Genomic DNA, 20407 nt, shown 5'->3' with positions numbered 1-20407 from the left:
AAATAAAATTTTGACAAAATTTTCTATAGAAGTAAAATTTTGAGAACATTTTCTATAGAAATAACATTTTGACAAAATTTTCTATAGAAATAAAACTTTGATAAAATTTTCTATAGAAATAATATTTTGACAAAATTTTCTTTGGAATAAAAATTTGACAAAATTTTCTAAAGAAATAAAATGTTGACAAAATTTTTATCTTGATATGTTCATAAATTTATTCTATTTGATTTTTATTAATCCTGATATATTGATTTTCTCTCAAAATATTCAAATATCCTCTTTCAGATCCCGATGTTGTGGCAGCTATGGTACCCTGGAAGGAAACAATTGATGCCCAAGGCAAAGTAATTGTAGGAGAAACTCTAGTGGATCTTCTAAAATCTCCTTGTAGTTATCAAGAATGCAATTTGGGTAACTTTTTCACGGATGCTATGGTTCATGCGGTAAGCATAAGAAGAAGAAGACCTAAACATGTTAAAGTAATTTTTTCTAAAAATTTTTATTTAAAGTTTTTGAATTTAGCTCCATACAATCAAGAGGCTTGGACAAATGTACCCATTGGTCTTATAAATACTGGAGCGTTACGAGTACCTCTATACCGGGGAAGTAAGTGGAAAATGCTTTTTATTTTGTTAAGCGATTATATCTATTTGCTTCATGGTTTCCCAATTTCAGATCTTAGTTATTCCCATTTGGTTACCATGTCACCATTCGAAAATATCTTAACTGCTTTCGACTTACCCGGAGATAAGCTGTTGGATGCTTTGGAATTTTCCGCCAGTAAAGTGGATTATGAGAATAATGTCACTAGTTCCTATATATTTTTACAAGTTTCTGGTCTTAAGGTTACATATGATTTCAAGAAACCCATGAATGAACGAGTCATCGATTTGAAGGTGCGTTGTGCTGCCTGTGCCATTCCCCATTACGAACCCTTTGATCCCAGTAAAACATATCGTGTCGTAACACCAAATTTCCTACAAGATGGTGGTGATGGTTTTTCTATGTTCCGTGAATATGGTACCAATGTTCAGTAAGTGCAAACTGTTCGAGGCTTACATCTATTTTGTAATAATTTTTGTTTTTTGTTTTCTTCATTAGGCCCTATATCACCGATTTGGATGCTTTATTGGCTTATACAGCTGCCTTTACACCCATCTACAAAGGTTTGGAGGGACGCATAACCGTTGTATAGAGAAAAACAAATTTTGAAATTTAATTGAATATTAATTATAGTGAAACAACAAAACAGTATTCTTTAGGCTCTTTCGATATAAAGCCTTATTTTTTCAAATAAATTTAATTCGTATTATCGTGGGATATTGGATTTTTTATGGTTGCAAAGCAAAGTAAATTAAAAATCCACAAAGGGGGAATTGACTATTTATCAGCAAATGGATTCAAATCGATATATTTTTAATATTGGTCGTTGTCTTAATTTTACTACAGGATGGCTGATATGTAATGCAAAAAAGCATTTGTCATTCCGTTTATAACAAATCGAAATATTGCTCCCAGACCTGATAAAGCATATATATTCTGGGTCGTGGTTAGAGTGATCAACAAACCGGGTTGTTTAGGTGGATTGGATAGCGGGAGGGGAGAACCAATCTGAAGGAGAAATTAGAGTCTCTTATGTTTACCACCAAGCCAACAAATCCCAGTGTCTGTTGCTTTATGTCTCCACAAGAAATGCTGGAGAGTGGATTCCCAAAATGAAACCAATTGAAAAATCAGAAATGGAAAACAATTGATTTAGGATTGATATTCTAGACGTGGATTTATTTTTCTGGTGATTCTTACCAGTCTAGTGATGACAATCGAATGAGACAGAAGTAAAACACAATTTTGCGGAAACCTAAATATGACATTGGCAGATTTTACGGCGAAGTACATATATTCACAAGATTGGCAAATCGTACGCAAACGTCAAAGATATTGTCCTTTGGGATTTTTAAAATATATGGTGGAAAAATAGGGTTTGTTTAATAGTAACACAAACATGGGTTTTTTTGAAAGTCGGTTTTTCTCGGTTTTAAAAACCCGGGCTTTTTTTCCAAAACCGGTGGACGGTATTATTTGAAACTATTAACCGGCATAACCGGTCCCAACGGTTTTCATAAAAACACGTAATTTTCAAAGGAAATTCTAATTTTATTGTCATAAAAATCAACTAAAAAAAATCGCCTAATTTATTGAAAGTTGGACACAATTGTTATTAATTAAATGAACGTTGCATCTATTTGGAAGTGTTTTCATTGCAGTTTTTTTTTAAATACCCAGATGTATTTGTGTAAATTTGTCATTAAATTGGCAATTTTACAATGAAAATATTAAAACCGAAAGCCGTTGTTGACGCCTTGAAAACACCGGTTCTTCCGGTCCAACGAAAATGTGATTTCCACGAAAATCTACGATCGGTGTAAGATGAACCGGTCTACCGGTTTTTATCCTTCCGTTTTGATCACTCTAGTCGTGGTGAAATTGTGAATCGGTCTAGCGATGTCCGTCTATTATAATCACGCTAACTTCCGAACGAATCAAGCTATCGGACCCCAGATGCAGTGTTGGCAGTATTGGGGATTTTTCCCCAACTTGGGGATATTTTCGTGAATGGGGACGAAATTTGTAAGTTGGGGATTTGGTGGGGAATTTCGAAATATTTGGGGATTTTTTCGAGAAATCGGTTTAATCTTTTTAACAAAATGTTTTTCCTCCAGGAAATTTTGTAAAAAAATCCATTTCTTTCTTGCCAAACTTTTGTCAAAATTGTATTGCTATAGAAAATTTTGTGAAAATTTTATTGCTATAGAAAATTTTGTTAAAATTTTATTTCTATAGAAAATTATGTCAAAATTTTATTTCTATAGAAATTTTTGTCAAAATTTTATTTCTATAAAAAATTTTGTCAAGATTTTATTTATATTGAAAATTTTGTAAAAATTTTATTTATATAGAAAATTTTATCAAAATTTTATATCTATAGAAAATTTATTTTTAATTTTTATAGACAATTTTGTCAAATTTTTTTTTATAGACAATATTGTCACAATTTTATTTCTATATAGAACATTTTGTCAAAATTGCATTTCTATAGGAAATTTGGTCAAAATTTCATTTCTGTAGGAAATTTTGGCAAAATTTCATTTCTTTAGGAAATTTTCTTAAAATTTCATTTCTATAGGAAATTTTCTTAAAATTTCATTTCTATAGGAAATTTTCTTAAAATTCCATTTTAGGATATTTTGTCAAAATTTCATTTCTATAGGAAAATTTGTCAAAATTTCATTTCTATAGGAAATTTTGTCAAAATTTCATTTCTATAGGGAATTTTGTCAAAATTTCATTTCTATAGGAAATTTTATCAAAATTTCATTTCTATAGGAAATTTTGTCCAAATGTCATTTCTATAGGAAATTTTTCCAAATTTCCTTTCTATAGGAAATTTTATCAAAATATTATTTCTATAGGAGCTTTTCTCAATATTTTATTTCTATAGGAATTTTTGTCAAAATTTCATTTCTATAGGAAATTTTGCCAAAATTTCATTTCTACAGAAAATTTTGGCAAAATTTCATTTGTATAGGAAATTTTGTCAAAATTTAATTTCTATAGGAAATTTGGTCAAAATTTCATTTCTATAGGAAATTTTGGCAAAATTTCATTTGTATAGGAAATTTTGTCAAAATTTAATTTCTATAGGAAATTTTGTTAAAATTTCATTTCTATATGAAATTTTGTCATAATTTCATTTTATAGGATATTTTCTTAATTTTGTCAAAATTTCATTTCTATAGAAAATTTTGTCAAAATTTCATTTCTCTTCGAAATTCTGTCCATATTTCATTTCTGTAGGAAATTTTGTCAAAATTTCATTTCTATAGGAAATATTGTCAAAATTTCATTTCTATAGGAAATTTTATCAAAATATTATTTCTATAGGAGCTTTTATCAAAATTTTATTTCTTTAGGAATTTTTGTCAAAATTTCATTTCTATAGGAAATTTTGTCAAAATTTCATTTCTATAGGAAATTTGGTCAAAATTTCATTTCTATAGGAAATTTTGTCAAACTTTCATTTCTATAGGAAATCTTGTCAAAAATTCATTTCTATAGGAAATTTTGTCAAAATTTCATTTCTATAGGAAATTTTGTAAAAATTTATTTTATATAGGAAATTTTGTCAAAATTTAATTTCTTTAGGATATTTTGTCAAAATTTCATTTCTATATGAAATTTTGTCATAATTTCATTTTATAGGAAATTTTCTTAATTTTGTCAAAATTTCATTTCTATAGAAAATTTTGTCAAAATTTAATTTCTCTTGGAAATTCTGTCCATATTTCATTTCTGTAGGAAATTTTGTCAAAATTTCATTTCTATAGGAAATATTGTCAAAATTTCATTTCTATAGGAAATTCTATCAAAATATTATTTCTATAGGAGCTTTTATCAAAATTTTATTTCTTTAGGAATTTTTGTTAAAATTTAATTTCTATAGGAAATTTTGTCAAAATGTCATTTCTATAGGAAATTTTGTCAAAATTTCATTTCTATAGGAAATTTTGTCAAAATTTCATTTCTATAGGAAATTTGGTCAAAATTTCATTTCTCTAGGAAATTTTATCAAAAAATTATTTCTATAGGAAATTTAGTCAAAATTTCATTTCTATAGACAATTTTGTCAAAATTTCATTTCTATAGGAAATGTTGCCAAAATTTCCTTTCTATTGTAAATTTTTGTCAAAATTTCATTTCTATAGGAAATTTTGTCAAAAATTCATTTTTATAGGAAATTTTGTCAAAATTTCATTTCTATAGGAAAATTTGTCAAAATTTCATTTCATTTTGTCAAAATTTCATTACTATAGGAAATTTTGTCAAAATTTCATTTCTCTAGGAAATTTTGTCAAAATTTCATTTCTATAAGAAATTTTCCTAAAATTTCATTTCTAAGGAAATTTTTTTAAAATTTCATTTCTTTAGGAAATTTTGCCAAAATTTCATTTCTATAGATAAAATTTGTCAAAATTTCATTTCTATAGGAAATTTAGTCAAAATTTCATTTCTATAGAAAATTTTGTCAAAATTTGATTTCTATAGGAAATTTTGTCAAAATTTAATTTCTATAGGAATTTTTGTTAAAATTTCATTTTTAACGGAAATTTTGTCAAAATTTCATTTCTATATGAAATTTTGTCAAAATTTCATTTCTATATGAAATTTTGTCCAAATTCCATTTCTATAGGAAATTTTGTCAAAAGTTGATTTCTATAGGAAATTTTGTCAAAATTTCATTACTGTAGGAAATTTTATCAAAATATTATTTCTATAGGAAATTTTGTCAAAATTTCATTTCTGTTCGATATTCTGCCCAAATTTAATTTCTATAGGAAATTTTCAAAATTTCACTTCTATGGGAAATTTTCAAAATTTCACTTCTATAGGTAATTTTGCCAAAATTTCATTTCTATAGGAAATTTTGTCAAAATTTCATTACTATAGGATATTTTGTCAAAATTTCATTTCTCTAGGAAATTTTGTCAAAATTTCATTTCTATAGGAAATTTTGTTAAAATTTCATTTCTATAGGAAATTTTGTTAAAATTTCACTTTTATAAGAAATTTTGTCAAAATTTCATTTCTATAGGAAATTTTGTCAAAATTTCATTTCTATAGGAAATTTTGTCAAAATTTCATTTCTCTAAGAAATTTTGTCAAAATTTCATTTCTCTAGGAAATTTTATCAAAATATTATTTCTATAAGAAATTTTGTCAAAATTTCATTACTATAGGAAATTTTGTCAAAATTTCATTTCTATAGAAAATTTTGTTAAAATTTCATTTCTGTTCGATATTCTGCCCAAATTTAATTTCTATAGGAAATTTTCAAAATTTCACTTCTATGGGAAATTTTCAAAATTTCACTTCTATAGGTAATTTTGCCAAAATTTCATTTCTATTGGAAATTTTGTCAAAATTTCATTTCTATAGGAAATTTTGTCAAAATTTCATTCCTATGGGAAATTTTGTCAAAATTTCATTTTTATAGGAAATTTTGTCAAAATTTCATTTCTGTAGGACATTTTGTCAAAATTTCATTTCTATAGGAAATTTTGCTTTTGCCCACTAAATCTAGCTTTTTTGAAAGAAAAATACATGTGTGGATAAAAGAATTCCAATCTGGGGATAAGAACTAGACAAATACTGGCAACTCTGTACATATCCCGTGAGCATAATGATTATAAATAAATCTCCACTGTTCAACCTGTAAAATAAAACAAACACTGAATTTAACTTTATCAATTTAGCGATAATTCAATTACCCATAATACAAATTCTGATACCTGTGTATTCGAGTTGAGTACACGAATCGAATTTGATTAAATTCATCAGAGTAAGCAAACTCTATAAAAATCCCAAGAGACTTACTGAGCGAGATGTGGGTATGAGAAAGAAATAAAAACAATCATAAGGGCGAAACCCACTGATTGAAAAGAATGCCAGTAAAAAAAGACTAACTACTTGCGATGACCGGCTGGTGGATTTTAGTTCTCAACTCAAACGTTGTGGATAAACAACGACGTCGTGATTCGCGGAAAGTTATTGTAAATAAGTCTTGGTATACGCACCAAGTTAGTGATCGACAGACGAAAATCACCTCCACCCCCTCTCTACCTTCTTCATCGATTTTTATTGCGGGAGCTTTACCGGCATTGAAAAATCGGCTAATAAACAAAAACCATGAAATCACAATTTTTGTTGGTGGCTTTTTTGTTAAATGGCATTACAATAGCCCCTGCATTTGCCGCTGACACGAAATCGGAATTATTTCCATTATCAATAATCCACATAAACGATTTTCATGCAAGGTATGAATTTGCTTAGCGCTCAATTAAATAAACATTTCATATGGTGCACTAATAATTCATGGCACGAGCTACACCAGCAAATACAATGGTCTTAAAATATTATGCGCGATTTTATTTTAGTCATATGTCTTGAAAGTTATTCGGAATCTTAAATTAGATAATATTTAAAAGTTTGCAAGAAAAAGAATTGGAAGCAGTATGACGGGAGTTAATTATGGAAAAATTATTGTAAAAATGGCTACATGAAGCTCCCGAAAGTAAGCAAAATGAATATTGACGATATTTTTGATGCTGGGTTAATTTTAACTAAAAAAATGATTGTAGTAAGTGAATTATGAATATAAAAGGTGATATGTAAAGCTACACTGGATAAAATATGGTCGTGAGGCCAAAGATTTCATGTCTTTAAAATACGAATGCGAATTTTGCTTGACATAGAAGATGCATTTCTCTGATATAAATTTTTTCTTTCTTATCCAAAAGTCGATAGAGTCGTTTTGTCTTTATACACTGAAAAAACAGTGAACCCACCATGAAGTAAATTTTTTGTTAATATTAGAAAATTTAGATTATTTTTAGAAAATTTTAACTAAACAGTATTGCAATAACTGACATCACGCCGATATCACAAATTTTTCAACAAATTTAAGACAATTTTTTAGTCATATTTATTTTTTTTTTCCACTTGTTAACGAAAATTTTGCAGTTTGAAGAAAAAATTGGAGTTAAAAATTGCAAGAATGTCTTTAGTACCTTACGAAGCAGGGATGGAAAATGTAGTACTATAGTACTTTTTTCAATACTTTTACACCTTGGTCAGTACCGTAGTACGCCCGCGAATGATTTAGTACCTTTCGTGTAGAAATTTTTGAGCCGATATCAGATGTATGGTACAATGGTTTTGACATAATAGTTTAATATTTTGAGAAAATCTTTAACAAACTTAACAGGATGTCTGATAAGTCCCCGGTCTAACAAAGAAAAACACATTTTTTTTGTCAAAATTCGTTTTTATTAGTCAACATAGTTCCCTTCAAGAGCGATACAACGATTATAACGACCTTCCAATTTTTTTATACCATTTTGGTAGTACTCCTTATAAAACAAAATAAAATCTTAGTTTTTTATAGTGTTTTATTTTTAATTCTTTCCAATATTGCGAACACCATCGTTGTCCGTCCTCAGGGAAATTAAATGTTTAATATTTTTAATAAGACAAAGTTTACACTGTATAAAAATTTGACAAAATTTTCCATAGAAATAAAATGTTGATAGATTATTTTTGGAGATCGGCGATATATAACTATAGACCGATATGGACCAATTTTGGTATGGTTGTTAGCGGCCATATACTAGCGCAATGTACCAAATTTCACCACGTACCAAATTTCAACCGGATCAGATGAATTTTGCTCCTCCATGAGCTCCGGAGGTCAAATCTGGGGATCGGTTTAAATGGGGGTTATATATAATTAAGACCAGTATGGACCAATTTTTGCATGGTTGTTAAGACCGTATACTAACACCACGTACCAAATTTCAACCGAATCGGGTGAATTTTGCTCTTTCAAGGGGCTCCGGAGGTCAAATCTGGGGATCGGTTTATATGGGTGCTACATATAATTATAGACCAATATGGAACAATTCCTGCATGGTTGTTAGAGACCATATACTAACACCACGTACCAAATTTCAACTGAATCGGATGAATTTTGCTCATCCATGAGTCTCCGGAGGTCAAATCTGGGGATCGGTTTATATGGGGGCTAGGTTAGGTTAGGTGGCAGCCCGATGTATCAGGCTCACTTAGACTATTCAGTCCATTGTGATACCACATTGGTGAACTTCTCTCTTATCACTGAGTGCTGCCCGATTCCATGTTAAGCTCAATGACAAGGGACCTCCTTTTTATAGCCGAGTGGGAACGGCGTTCCACATTGCAGTGAAACCACTTAGAGAAGCTTTGAAACCCTCAGAAATGTCACCAGCATTACTGAGGTGGCATAATCCACCGCTGAAAAACTTTTTGGTGTTCGGTCGAAGCAGGAATCGAACCCACGACCTTGTGTATGCATGCTAACCATTGCACCACGGTGTCTCCCATATACGGGGGCTATATATAATTTATATAGTTTATATACGTTTGTATATGGAGGATATAAAAATATTTTAACCCTCTAATGCCCCATTTTTTGTCAGCTGATTAAATATTCAATAAAAAAATTTTGTTAGCTTAAGGTGTGTTTTACGAAAAGCTTCCTCATTTAACTAAGCCCGCCTAAAGGCGGGATTGGGCATTAAAGGGTTAATTCGGACTGTAACATTTTAGCACTTTTTGTTTTGTTCTTTATATTTTTAGATTATAAAAAATTAAACGAGTATATACGGCCGTAAGTTCGGCCAGGCCGAAGCTTATGTACCCTCCACCATGGATTGCGTAGAAAAGTCTACTGAAGCCGATGGCAAGTTATTATAAAACTTCCTAACAACGTAATATATACCATATAGTCCATACGTGGTACATATTAAACTACAAAAGGGCCGATTAAATACGTATATAATTAAGTTTAAAGTTTCTATAGAAATAAAATTTTGACAACATTTTCTATAGAAGTAAAATTTTGACATAATTTGCTAAGAAATAAAATTTGGAAAAAATTTTCTATAGAAATAAAATTTTGACAAAATTTTATATAGAAATAAAATTTTATCAAAATTTTCTATAGAAATAAAATTTTGACAAAATTTTCTATAGAAATAAAATTTTGACAAAATTTTCTATAGAAATAACATTTTGACAAATTTTCTATAGAAATAAAATTTTGGTAGATTATTTTTGGCTCGAGTGGCAACCATGATTATGAACCGATATGGACCAATTTTTGTGTGATTAGGGATCGGCTATATATAACTATAGACCGATATGGACCAATTTTGGCATGGTTATTAGCGGCCTTATACTAACACCACGTTGCAAATTTCAACCGGATCGGATGAATTTTGCTCCTCCAAGAGGCTCCGAAGATCAAATCTGGGGAACGGTTTATATGGGGGCTATATATAATTATGGACCGATATGGACCAATTCTTGCGTGTTTGTTAGAGATCACATTCTAAGACCATGTTCCAAAATTCCACCGGATCGGATGAATTTTACTCCTCCAAGAGGATCCGGAGGACAAATCTGGGGATCGATTTATATGGGGGCTATATATAATTATAGACCGATATGGACCAATTCTTGCATGGTTGTTAGAGACCATATACTAACACCACGTACCAAATTTCAACCGGTTCGGGTGAATTTTTGCTCCTCTAAGAGGTTCCGGAGGTCAAATCTGGGGATCGGCTTATATGGGAGCTATATATAATTATGGGTCGATGTGGACAAATTTTTGCATGGTCATTAGAGAACATATACCAACACCATCATTCAGGCGGATCGGATGAAATTTGCTTCTCTTAGAACAATCACAAGCCAAATTTGGGGGTCCGTTTATATGGGGGCTATACGTAAAAGTGGACCGATATGGCCCAATTGCAGTACCATCCGACCTACATCAATAACAACTACTTGTGCCAAGTTTCAAGTCGATAGCTTGTTTTGTTCGGAAGTTAGCGTGATTTCAACAGACGGACGGACATGCTCAGATCGACTCAGAATTTCACCACGACCCGGAATATATATACTTTATGGGGTCTTAGAGCAATATTTCGATGTGTTACAAACGGAATGACAAAGTTAATATACCGCCATCCTATGGTGGAGGGTATAAAAAGGCCGATTAAATACGTATATAATTCAGTTTGACAAAATTTTACATAGAAATAAAATTTTGACAAAATTTTCTATAGAAATAAAATCTTCACAAAATTTTGTTTAATAATAAAATTTTGACAAAACTTTCTATAGAAATAAAATGTTGACAACATTTTCTATAGAAATAACATGTTGACAAAATGTTTTATTGTAATAAAATTTTGACAAAATTTTCTATAGTAATAAAATTTTAACAAAATTTTCCATAGAAATAAAATGTTAATAGATTATTTTGGGCACTAGAGGGTTAATTCGGATTGTAACTGCATTAAATATATGGCATTTTAGCATTTTTTGTTTTGTTCTTTAAATTTTTAGATTATAAAAAATTTGAAAAGGCAAAGTTTTTGACGAACAAAATGATTGGCACAGGTAGTTCTAAATGAGTTTTTGGTGGGGATTCCTCTATGTTTGTTAACAACATCAAGTCACCAAGACATTGAATGGACTATTTTTTTATGTTATCTGTACCTAATTTTCTCCATTTTTTCATCAACTTTGTACAAAATCGTTAATAATAGCGACCGGAATACTGCGAACAACAAATACACACAGAAAAAAATATCACCAAAATATTTCTAATTAAAAAGTTAATTGAAGTTGAAATTTTTTTCAATTAATAAATTAATTGGTGCAATTAACTTTTTAATCAAGATAGAAACATTAAGTTAATTAAGTCAATGATTGGAAATTTTAAAATTTTTAATTAAAAAGTTAATTGATACAATTAACTTTTAATCAAATTCGGAAGACTAAGTCAGTTAAAAAAGTGATGAACATTTTTTTTAAATTTTAATTAAATTTTTTATTTCAAACTATCAATTGTTAATCCAAATAAAAATTCTAAGCCAATTCAAAATGTAATTGAAAATAGTTACCTTTTTTTAATAATAAATTAATTGAGGTTTGCAATCAACATCAATTAAATTTTTAATTGAATCAATTAAAAAATTAATTGAAATTTGGTAATGAAATCAATTAATTTTTTAATCAAGATTTTTTTCTATGCCCAATTAAAACTGTGATTGATACTATCATTTTCGTGATTGAAGACATTTCAATTAAAAAATTAATTGGATCAATTAATTTCGTGATCGAATCGGAAATTTTTTTTATGTGCATGCACAGACGGATGGACACCAAGGGCTAAACCGACCCAGGAAATGATTCTGAATCGATCGGTATATTTTTAAAGGGCCTAAAATCAATATTTCTGTTAGGCACATTTTTTGCAGACACTATTTGGGTTATGGCATAATAAAGTGCTGTGCCAATACTTATGTGTGGCACTGTAATTGTTAATAATATTTTATCAAAATAAAATACCAAAATACAATTTTGAACATGTACATGGTGATAAAGATTACGACAATAAACAAGATCGATTATTGTATAATCGGCATGCCAATCTTCAAAAAGTATAATTCGGTTTGGTTTATTGACGTGACCGTTTGTTTCGTTTGTTTGAATACACCAACATTGGTTCAAGATTTTTCTTTGCAAGAGAAGAATGCCTGACCAATATTGTCTAATAATTGAAATGTGTAGATCGTCCAATAAAAGGGAACTGATGAGGATGTGGAAATTCGAAACAGCTGTCTTCCCAACAATTTTGGACAACATTTTCACGTTTCCATAAACCATAAAAATAATCAGTAACAATAGGCTAATAAATTAACCATTATATTATTGCATGTACTACAGTACACTATGTATACTTCGTACAACAAAACAGACTCGAATAGACATCATTGATGTCCAAAAAAAAATCATAGTGAGCGTAAATCATGACAACTTATAATCGAATTTTCGATTTTTAATGTTCCTATCACTAATAAGAAAATTTTCTATTTAAAATTACTTCGATTGAAAATCGATTTTAAATTAGTCCCACTTAATTTTCTATATTCATTTCTTTGCAGATATGAACCCACCGACACATCCGGTGGTGCTTGTGAAGCATCTGCAGAATGTATAGGAGGATATGCCCGCACTGTATATACAGTGCGAAATCTGCTGGAGCAACAAAAAGATAAAAATCCCGTATATTTTAATGCAGGTGATAGTTTCCAAGGATCATTGTGGTATAATATTGGACGTTGGAATGTTACTAAGGAATTTCTTAATCTATTGCCGGCCGATGCAATGGTGAACAATTTAATATTTATCTTAAAATACAATTGAATTAATAACAAATCTTAATCATTGTTTGTTTTTTAGACTTTGGGAAATCATGAATTTGATCATGGCATTGATGGTGTTGTTCCCTTCTTGGAGACCCTAGATAGTCCAATGTTGGTGGCCAATATTGATTCCACCAATGAACCAACTATGACTGGAAAATATAAACCTTCAATGATTATTGAACGAAGTGGACGCAAGATTGGTGTTATTGGAGTGATTTTGGAAACTACCTATGTAGGTATTTTTGAATCGTTGATAGTACCCTCATAGACATAGAGAGTCTCAAATCGCAAAATTTTGTTTTGACAGCTTTTTTCTTCTTCTTTAGTTAATTTAACTAACGTACTCAAAAAAAATATTAAAGGCCAAAAAAATTTCTCAAAACATAAGACTCCATGAACTAAAATAGAGTTAAATTGTGCTCAAGAGGTTTAACTTTTTATGAGTGTTGGCACGAAATCTCGATTTTCTGCTACAAAATATCTGTAAAAATTTCAATTATTCATGCTGGCAAACAATTTCATTTTCTTCGTTAATTTACGGATTTAACAACTGACACGCATTTCCAGTAAAAATGCATATAGTTCTAAAGCCCGATATGCAGCTCTTGCGAAATTCCTTGTAACATGCCAATAATGCAGTTTTGCTATGTATATCTTTTGGAAGCAAAATGTAAACAATCGATAACAATGTCTAACGGATTTTCTTTAGCAAATATAGCAATGTCTTTATTATGGGTAGCGGAAATTTCGTTAGAGGTCTTCGAGTGACAAAATTTTCTATGGAAATAAAAATTTGACAAAACTTTCTATGGAAATAAAATTCTAACAATTTTTTTATAAAAATGAAATGTTGACCTAATTTTCTATAGAAATGAAATATTGACAAAATTTTCAATACAAATGAAATTTTGACAAAATTTTCTATAGAAATGAAATATTGACAAAATTTTCTACAGAAATGAAATTTTGATAAAATTTTCTCTAGAAATAAAATTTTAACAAAATCTTCTATGGAAATCAAATGTTGACAAAATTTTTTATGGAAATAAAATTCTGACAAAATCTTTTATAGAAATACAACCTGGACAAAATTTTCTATGGATATAAAATGTTGACAAAATTTTGTATGGAAATAAAATTTTGACAAAATTATTTTATGGAACTAAAATTCTAACAAAATTTTTTCTAGAAATGAATTTTTTACAAAATTTTCTATGGAAATGAAATTTTGACAAAATTTTCTGCAGAAATAAAATTTTTATAAAAATTTCTATAGAAATAAAATTTTGATAAAATATTCTCTAGATATAAAATTTTGACAACATTTTTTATGGAAATAAAATTCTTATTGTTGTTTTTGATTTCAGCTTAAAGCCACGCATTGACTAAACTACAAGTGTAGCTTAACCAACAGATGAAGAGTATGCTAGTCAAATTTATTTGGGCAATGCCCTATAGACAATTCTGACAAAATTTTCTAAAGAAATAAAATTATTTATTTATTACAAGATTTACAATCATAATAATTTATGAAAATAAATATAAAAAAATTAGGTGCTAACAACAAAGGTTTTCTATAGAAATAAAATTTTGACAAAATTTTCTATAGAAATAAAATGTTGACTAAATTTTCTATAGAAATAAAATTTTGACAAAATTTTCTATAGAAATAAAATTTTGACAAAATTTTCTATAGAAAAAAAATTTTGATAAAATTTTCTATAGAACAAAAATGTGACAAATTTTTCTATAGAAAAAAAATTGGCTGAATTTTTTATAGAAATAAAATTTTGACAAAATTCTCTATAGAAATACAATTTTGGTAAAATTTTCTATAGAAATAAAATTTTAATTAAAAATTTCTATAGAAAAAAAATTTTTGATAAAATTGTCTAGAGAAATAAAATTTTGACAAAATTTTTATGGAAATAAAATTTTGACAAACTTTTTATGGAAATAAAATTTTGACAAAATTTTCTATAGAAATAAAATTTAGACAAAATTTTCTATGGAACTAAAATTTTGACAAAATTTTCTATAGAAATAAAATTTTCTATGGAAATAAAATTTTGAGAATTTTTTATAAAAATGACATTTAAAAAAAATTATATAATATAGAAATAAAATTTTGACAATTCTTCTATAGAAATAAAATTTGACAAAATTTTCTATAGAAATAAAATTTTGACAAAATTTTCTATAGAAATAAAATGTTGACAACATTTTCTATAGAAATAAAATTTTGACAAAAATTTCTATAGAAACAAAATTTTGACAAAATCTTCTATAGAAATAAAACCTTGACAAAATGTTCTATAGAAATAAAATGTTGACAAAATGTTCTATAGAAATAAAATGTTGACAAAATTTTGTATGGAAATAAAATTTTGACAAAATTTTGTATGGAAATAAAATTCAGACAAATTTTTTTTAGAAATGAAATTTTTACAAAATAAATAAGAAATAAAATTTTGATAAAATATTCTATAGAAATAAAAAGGAATTTTGACAAAATTTTCTATAGAAATAAAATTTTCTATGGAAATAAAATTTTGAGAATTTTTTATAAAAATTAAATTAAAAAAAAATTATATAATATAGAAATAAAATTTTGACAATTTTTCTATAGAAATAAAATTTGACAAAGTTTTCTGTAGAAATAAAATTTTGACAAAATATTCTATTGAAATAAAATTTTGACAAACTTTTCTATAAAAATAAAATTCTGACAAAAATTTTCTATAGAAATAAAATTTTGACAAAATTTTCCATAGAAATAAAATTTTGACAAAATTTTCTGTAGAAAAAAATGTTGACAAAATATTCTATAGAAATAAAATTTTGACTAAATTTTCTATAGAAATAAAATTTTGACAAAATTTTCTATAGAAATAAAATTTTGACAAATTTTTCTATAGAAATACAATTTTGACAAAATTTTCTATAGAAATAAAATTTTAACAAAATTTTCTATAGACATCTAATGTTGACAAAATTGTCTATAGAAATAAAATTTTGACAAACTTTTCTATAGAAATTTTAACAAAATTTTCTATAGAAATATAATCTTGACAAAATTTTCTATAGAACAAAATTTTCAGCTTAAAACCATGCGTTGACTAACTAAAAGAGTAGCTTAACCAACAGAGGAAATGTTTTTCAAATTTATTTGGGATTTTTTTGTTAATTTGGTAGATTTGTTTAAAATTTTCTTCAAATTTTGATAGATTATGTTTGGCACGACTGGCAACCGTGTATGCTATCCCTTAGAAATGTGTGACTATTTATGCTAGCGAAAGTATCAAGTGCGTTTGTTATCGATATTTTCAATTTCTTTCCCATGCCACCGTGATGAAATGGTTAACATACCCGTCTCATACTTCATGATCGATAACACAGTATCCATGTTTTCTGGAAATATTAAGAACGGCGACACTATTATAAGATGATTTTGATCATTACTGAAACCTAAGTGGTTTCACCGCTTGCGGTAACATTGAGACCTACTTTTCTGGAAAATATTATAAGTGACATTATCGACTATAAGATAATTTTGATCATTGCGGAAACCGAATTAATTTCAGCTTAGTACTATAGAGGTTCACCTTAATCATAAAGGCCACATACAACTGCGAATACACCTCGTATCTTTGTTATCGATAATTTCAATTTGTCCCCACTTGAGAAAGTTAAGACCGTGATGCAATGGTTAGCATGCCCATCCCATTTTCGTGCGAACACCAAAATGTGTTCATCAGTTGTTTATTCCCTCTCAGCAAAGCTGGTGATATTTTTGAGTGTTTCAAAGCTTATTTAAGTGGCTCTACCGTAATTTGCTGGTCGATAATACAGTATATGTGGGGTTTTCTGGAAATATAATGAACGGCGATGTCGATTAAAGGATGATTTTGATCATTGCGGAAACCAAAGTGATTTCACCGCAATTGATCGGTAACATTGAGATCTTGTTGCCGATCTGCAAAGGAAGATATGATAGCCTTATTCTACCGGTCCAAACCAATGTTAAAGATCAGTATGCAGTTTGAAGTAAAATTACACGATGTCGATATTGCAGTTGATTTTGTTTTTGCAAAATATTATGAATGGTATAAAATAATTTTGATTATGGCGGGAACCGAATTGATTTCAGCATAGTACTTCCTTCATTCAATCAATTTTCATTTTTTGCTATATTCCCCGTCGGTATCGAATTTTTCTTCTCCCTTAAGAAATTTATTTGGTAAATTCTATGGAAAATTCCATTTCATTTTGGACCAATTGTTTACATGATCAATTAAACCTACCCCTTTTCTTTCCCAGGATCTAGCCAATACAGGCAAATTAATATTCCTTAACGAAAGTGAATCCATCTTGGAAGAAGCTGCTAAATTAAAAGATCAAGGTGCTAATATAATTATAGTCCTATCTCACTGTGGTTATGATGTGGATAAGATAATTGCTGAAAAAACTGGCTCTGTTGTCGATGTAATTGTTGGCTCTCATTCTCATACATTTTTGTATACTGGTGATAATCCTCCTGGCCCTGATAAACCTAAAGGAGACTATCCGACTATTATTGATCATAGTTCGGGTCGAAAAGTTTTAATTGTGCAAGCAGGAGCTTATGCTAAATATGTAGGCAATTTAACAGTTTTCTTCGATGATGAAGGCAATGTAGTGGATTTCGAAGGAGCACCTTTGTATATGGATAATAAGGTGCCAGAAGGTAAGTCGTAACATTTGTTTAAAACCAAAAATATTCATGTTTCTCCTATATTGGTATATGTTTTCCCACAAATTTTTAAGTGACTAACACATAGTTTGGTTTAATATACTTATTGCAATTTTGTATAATAAGCGATTAGAACATTTGGAGAGGATAAAATTATGTCAGCACACAAAAAAATATTTTTCTGATTCAATCACGAAATTAATTGATCCAATTAATTTTTTAATTGAAATGTCTTCAATCACGAAAATGATAGTATCAATCACAGTTTTAATTGGGCATAGAAAAAATCCTTGATTAAAAAATTAATTGATGTCATTAGCAATTTTCAATTAATTTTTTAATTGATTCAATTAAAAATTTAATTGATTTTGAATCCAAACCCCAATTAATTTTTTATTAAAAAAGGTAACTATTTTCAACTACTTTCTGAATTGGCTTAGAATTTTTATTTTGATTAAGAAATGTTCATAACTTTTTTTAACTGACTTCGTCTTCTGAATTTGATTAAAAAGTTAATTCTATCAATTAATTTTTTAATTAAAAATTTTAAAATTTTCAATCATTGACTTAATTAACCTAATGTTTCTACCTTGATTAAAAAGTTAATTGTATCAATTAATTTATTAATTGAAAAAACATTCAACTTCAATTAACTTTTTAATTGGAAATATTCTGGTGATATTTTTTTCTGTGAGATATTTATATTTGAATGTAAAACGGTCCCTTGTGAGAATATGTCTTACTGCCACTGTATGAAGTGCTAAAAATGTAATTTTTATTTTATTTTTTTATTTTTATTTACTTTGTTAGTAATTCTTGGTTTAATAAGGGAGCCACCGTGGTGCAATGGTTAGCATGCCCGCCTTGCATACACAAGGTCGTGGGTTCGATTCCTGCTACGACCGATCACCAAAAAGTTTTTCAGCGGTGGATTATCCCACCTCAGTAATGCTGGTGACATTTCTGAGGGTTTCAAAGCTTCTCTAAGTGGTTTCACTGGAATGTGGAACGCCGTTCGGACTCGGCTATAAAAAGGAGGTCCCTTGTCATTGAGCTTAACATGGAATCGGGCAGCACTCAGTGATAAGATAGAAGTTCACCACTGTGGTATCACAATGGACTGAATAGTCTAAGTGAGCCTGATACATCGGGCTGCCACATAACCTAACCTAACCTACTTAAATAAGCTTTCAAAAAACACTCCGAAATATCACCAGGTTTACCGAGAGGGGATAAACCACCAATGAAAAACATTAAGGTGGTGCAAGGCGAGTATACTAAACATTGCACCACGGTGGCATGGCCCATTACAAAGTTGTCTTAACTTTCTCAAGTGGGAATGAAATTGAAAATATCGATAACAAAGGGACGAGGTATTTTCGCAACCGTATGTGGCCTTTATGATTAATGCCACTTATATTATTTTCCAAAAAACGAGGTCCCAATGTTATCACAAGCGGTGAAATCACTTAGGTTCCCGCAATGATCAAAATCATATTTTAATCGGCGTAATAACGTTTCCAGAATTCATGGATACTGTGTTATCGACAAGGAAGTATGACACGGGCATGTTAACCATTGCATCACTGTGGCATGATCCATGGCAAAGTTGTCATAACTTTGTCAAGTGGGAAAGAAATTCCAAATATCGATAAAAAAAAAGGCACTTGATACTTTTGCTAGCATAAATAGTCTCACACTTCTAAAGGGTAGCATACACAAATCTGCCAATTAAAAAAAATCCCAACTAAATTTGATAAACATATTTTCCTCTGTTGGTTAAGCTACTCTTCTAGTTCAACCTATGGTTTGTCAAAATTTTATTTCTATAGAAAATTTGGCAAACTTTTATTTCTATAGAAAATTTTGTCAAAATTTTATTTCTATAGAAAATTTTGTGAAAATTTTATTACACCACGGTGGCATGGAAAATTTTGTCAAAATTTCATTTCCTTCGAAAATTTTGTCAAAATTTTTTTTCTACAGAAAATTTTGTCAAAATTTTATTTCTACAGAAAATTTTGTCAAAATTTGATTTTTATAGAAAATTTTGTCAAAATTTTATTTCTATAGAAAATGTTGTCAAAATTTTATTTCTATAGAAAATTTTGTCAAAATTTTATTTCTATAGAAAATTTTGTCAAAATTTTATTTCTATAGAAAAAATTTACTTTTATAGATATTTGATTTCTATAGAATTTTTTTTTCAAAATTTTATTTCCATAGAAAATTTTGTCAAAATTTTATTTCTATAGAAAATTTTGTCAAAATTTTATTTCTATAGAAAATTTTGTCAAAGTTTTATTTCTATAGAAAATTTTGTTAAAATTTTATTTCTATAGAAAATTTTGTCAAAATTTTATTTCTATAGAAAAAATTTACTTTTATAGATATTTGATTTCTAAAATTTTTTTTTCAAAATTTTACTTCTATAGATATTTGTTGTCTATAAAAATTTTTTTCAAAATTTTTTTTCCATAGAAAATTTTGTCAAAATTTTATTTCTATAGAAAATTTTGTCAAAGTTTTATTTCTATAGAAAATTTTGTTAACATTTTATTTCTATAGAAAATTTTGTCAAAGTTTTATTTCTATAATTTTTTTTCAAAATTTTATTTCTACGGAAAATTTTGTCTATGTTATAGGTATTTTATTTCTATAAAAATTTTTCTTATAATTTTATTTCTATAGAAAATTTTGTCAACATTTTATTTCTATTGACAATTTGGTCATCATTATATTTCTATAGAAAATTTTGTCAAAATTTTATTTCTATAGAAAACTTTGTCAAAAT

General features: G+C 28.3%; 2 protein-coding genes across 5 annotated transcripts in view; both read left to right on the top strand.

Moving 5' to 3' along the window:
- Window positions 1-1323, top strand: part of LOC142229027 (5'-nucleotidase-related protein-like) — a 28872-nt gene extending 27549 nt beyond the window's left edge. The window contains exons 5-8 of the mRNA XM_075299558.1: window positions 289-446; window positions 513-609; window positions 679-1036; window positions 1105-1323. Of these exons, the coding sequence (XP_075155673.1) occupies window positions 289-446; window positions 513-609; window positions 679-1036; window positions 1105-1198 (707 nt within the window). The 3' untranslated portion in view covers window positions 1199-1323. The remainder of the gene's footprint in view (window positions 1-288; window positions 447-512; window positions 610-678; window positions 1037-1104) is intronic.
- Window positions 1324-6545: 5222 nt separating this feature from the next.
- LOC142228362 (5'-nucleotidase-related protein-like) overlaps window positions 6546-20407 on the top strand; it is a 70318-nt gene continuing 56456 nt past the window's right edge. For 2 of the 4 annotated variants that reach the window (XM_075298769.1, XM_075298772.1), the window contains exons 1-4: window positions 6546-6875; window positions 12618-12843; window positions 12916-13113; window positions 17202-17607. In XM_075298769.1, coding sequence (XP_075154884.1) covers window positions 6748-6875; window positions 12618-12843; window positions 12916-13113; window positions 17202-17607 — 958 coding nt within the window. In that variant the 5' untranslated portion in view covers window positions 6546-6747. The remainder of the gene's footprint in view (window positions 6876-12617; window positions 12844-12915; window positions 13114-17201; window positions 17608-20407) is intronic. The other 2 variants (XM_075298771.1, XM_075298770.1) reach the window with 2 other exon arrangements.

The sequence above is a fragment of the Haematobia irritans genome, chromosome 3 (genome assembly GCF_050003625.1).
Source record: "Haematobia irritans isolate KBUSLIRL chromosome 3, ASM5000362v1, whole genome shotgun sequence".
Lineage (NCBI taxonomy): Eukaryota > Metazoa > Arthropoda > Insecta > Diptera > Muscidae > Haematobia > Haematobia irritans.
Note: the sequence above shows the minus strand (reverse complement) of the source record. Positions and strands in the feature narration are given on the sequence as shown.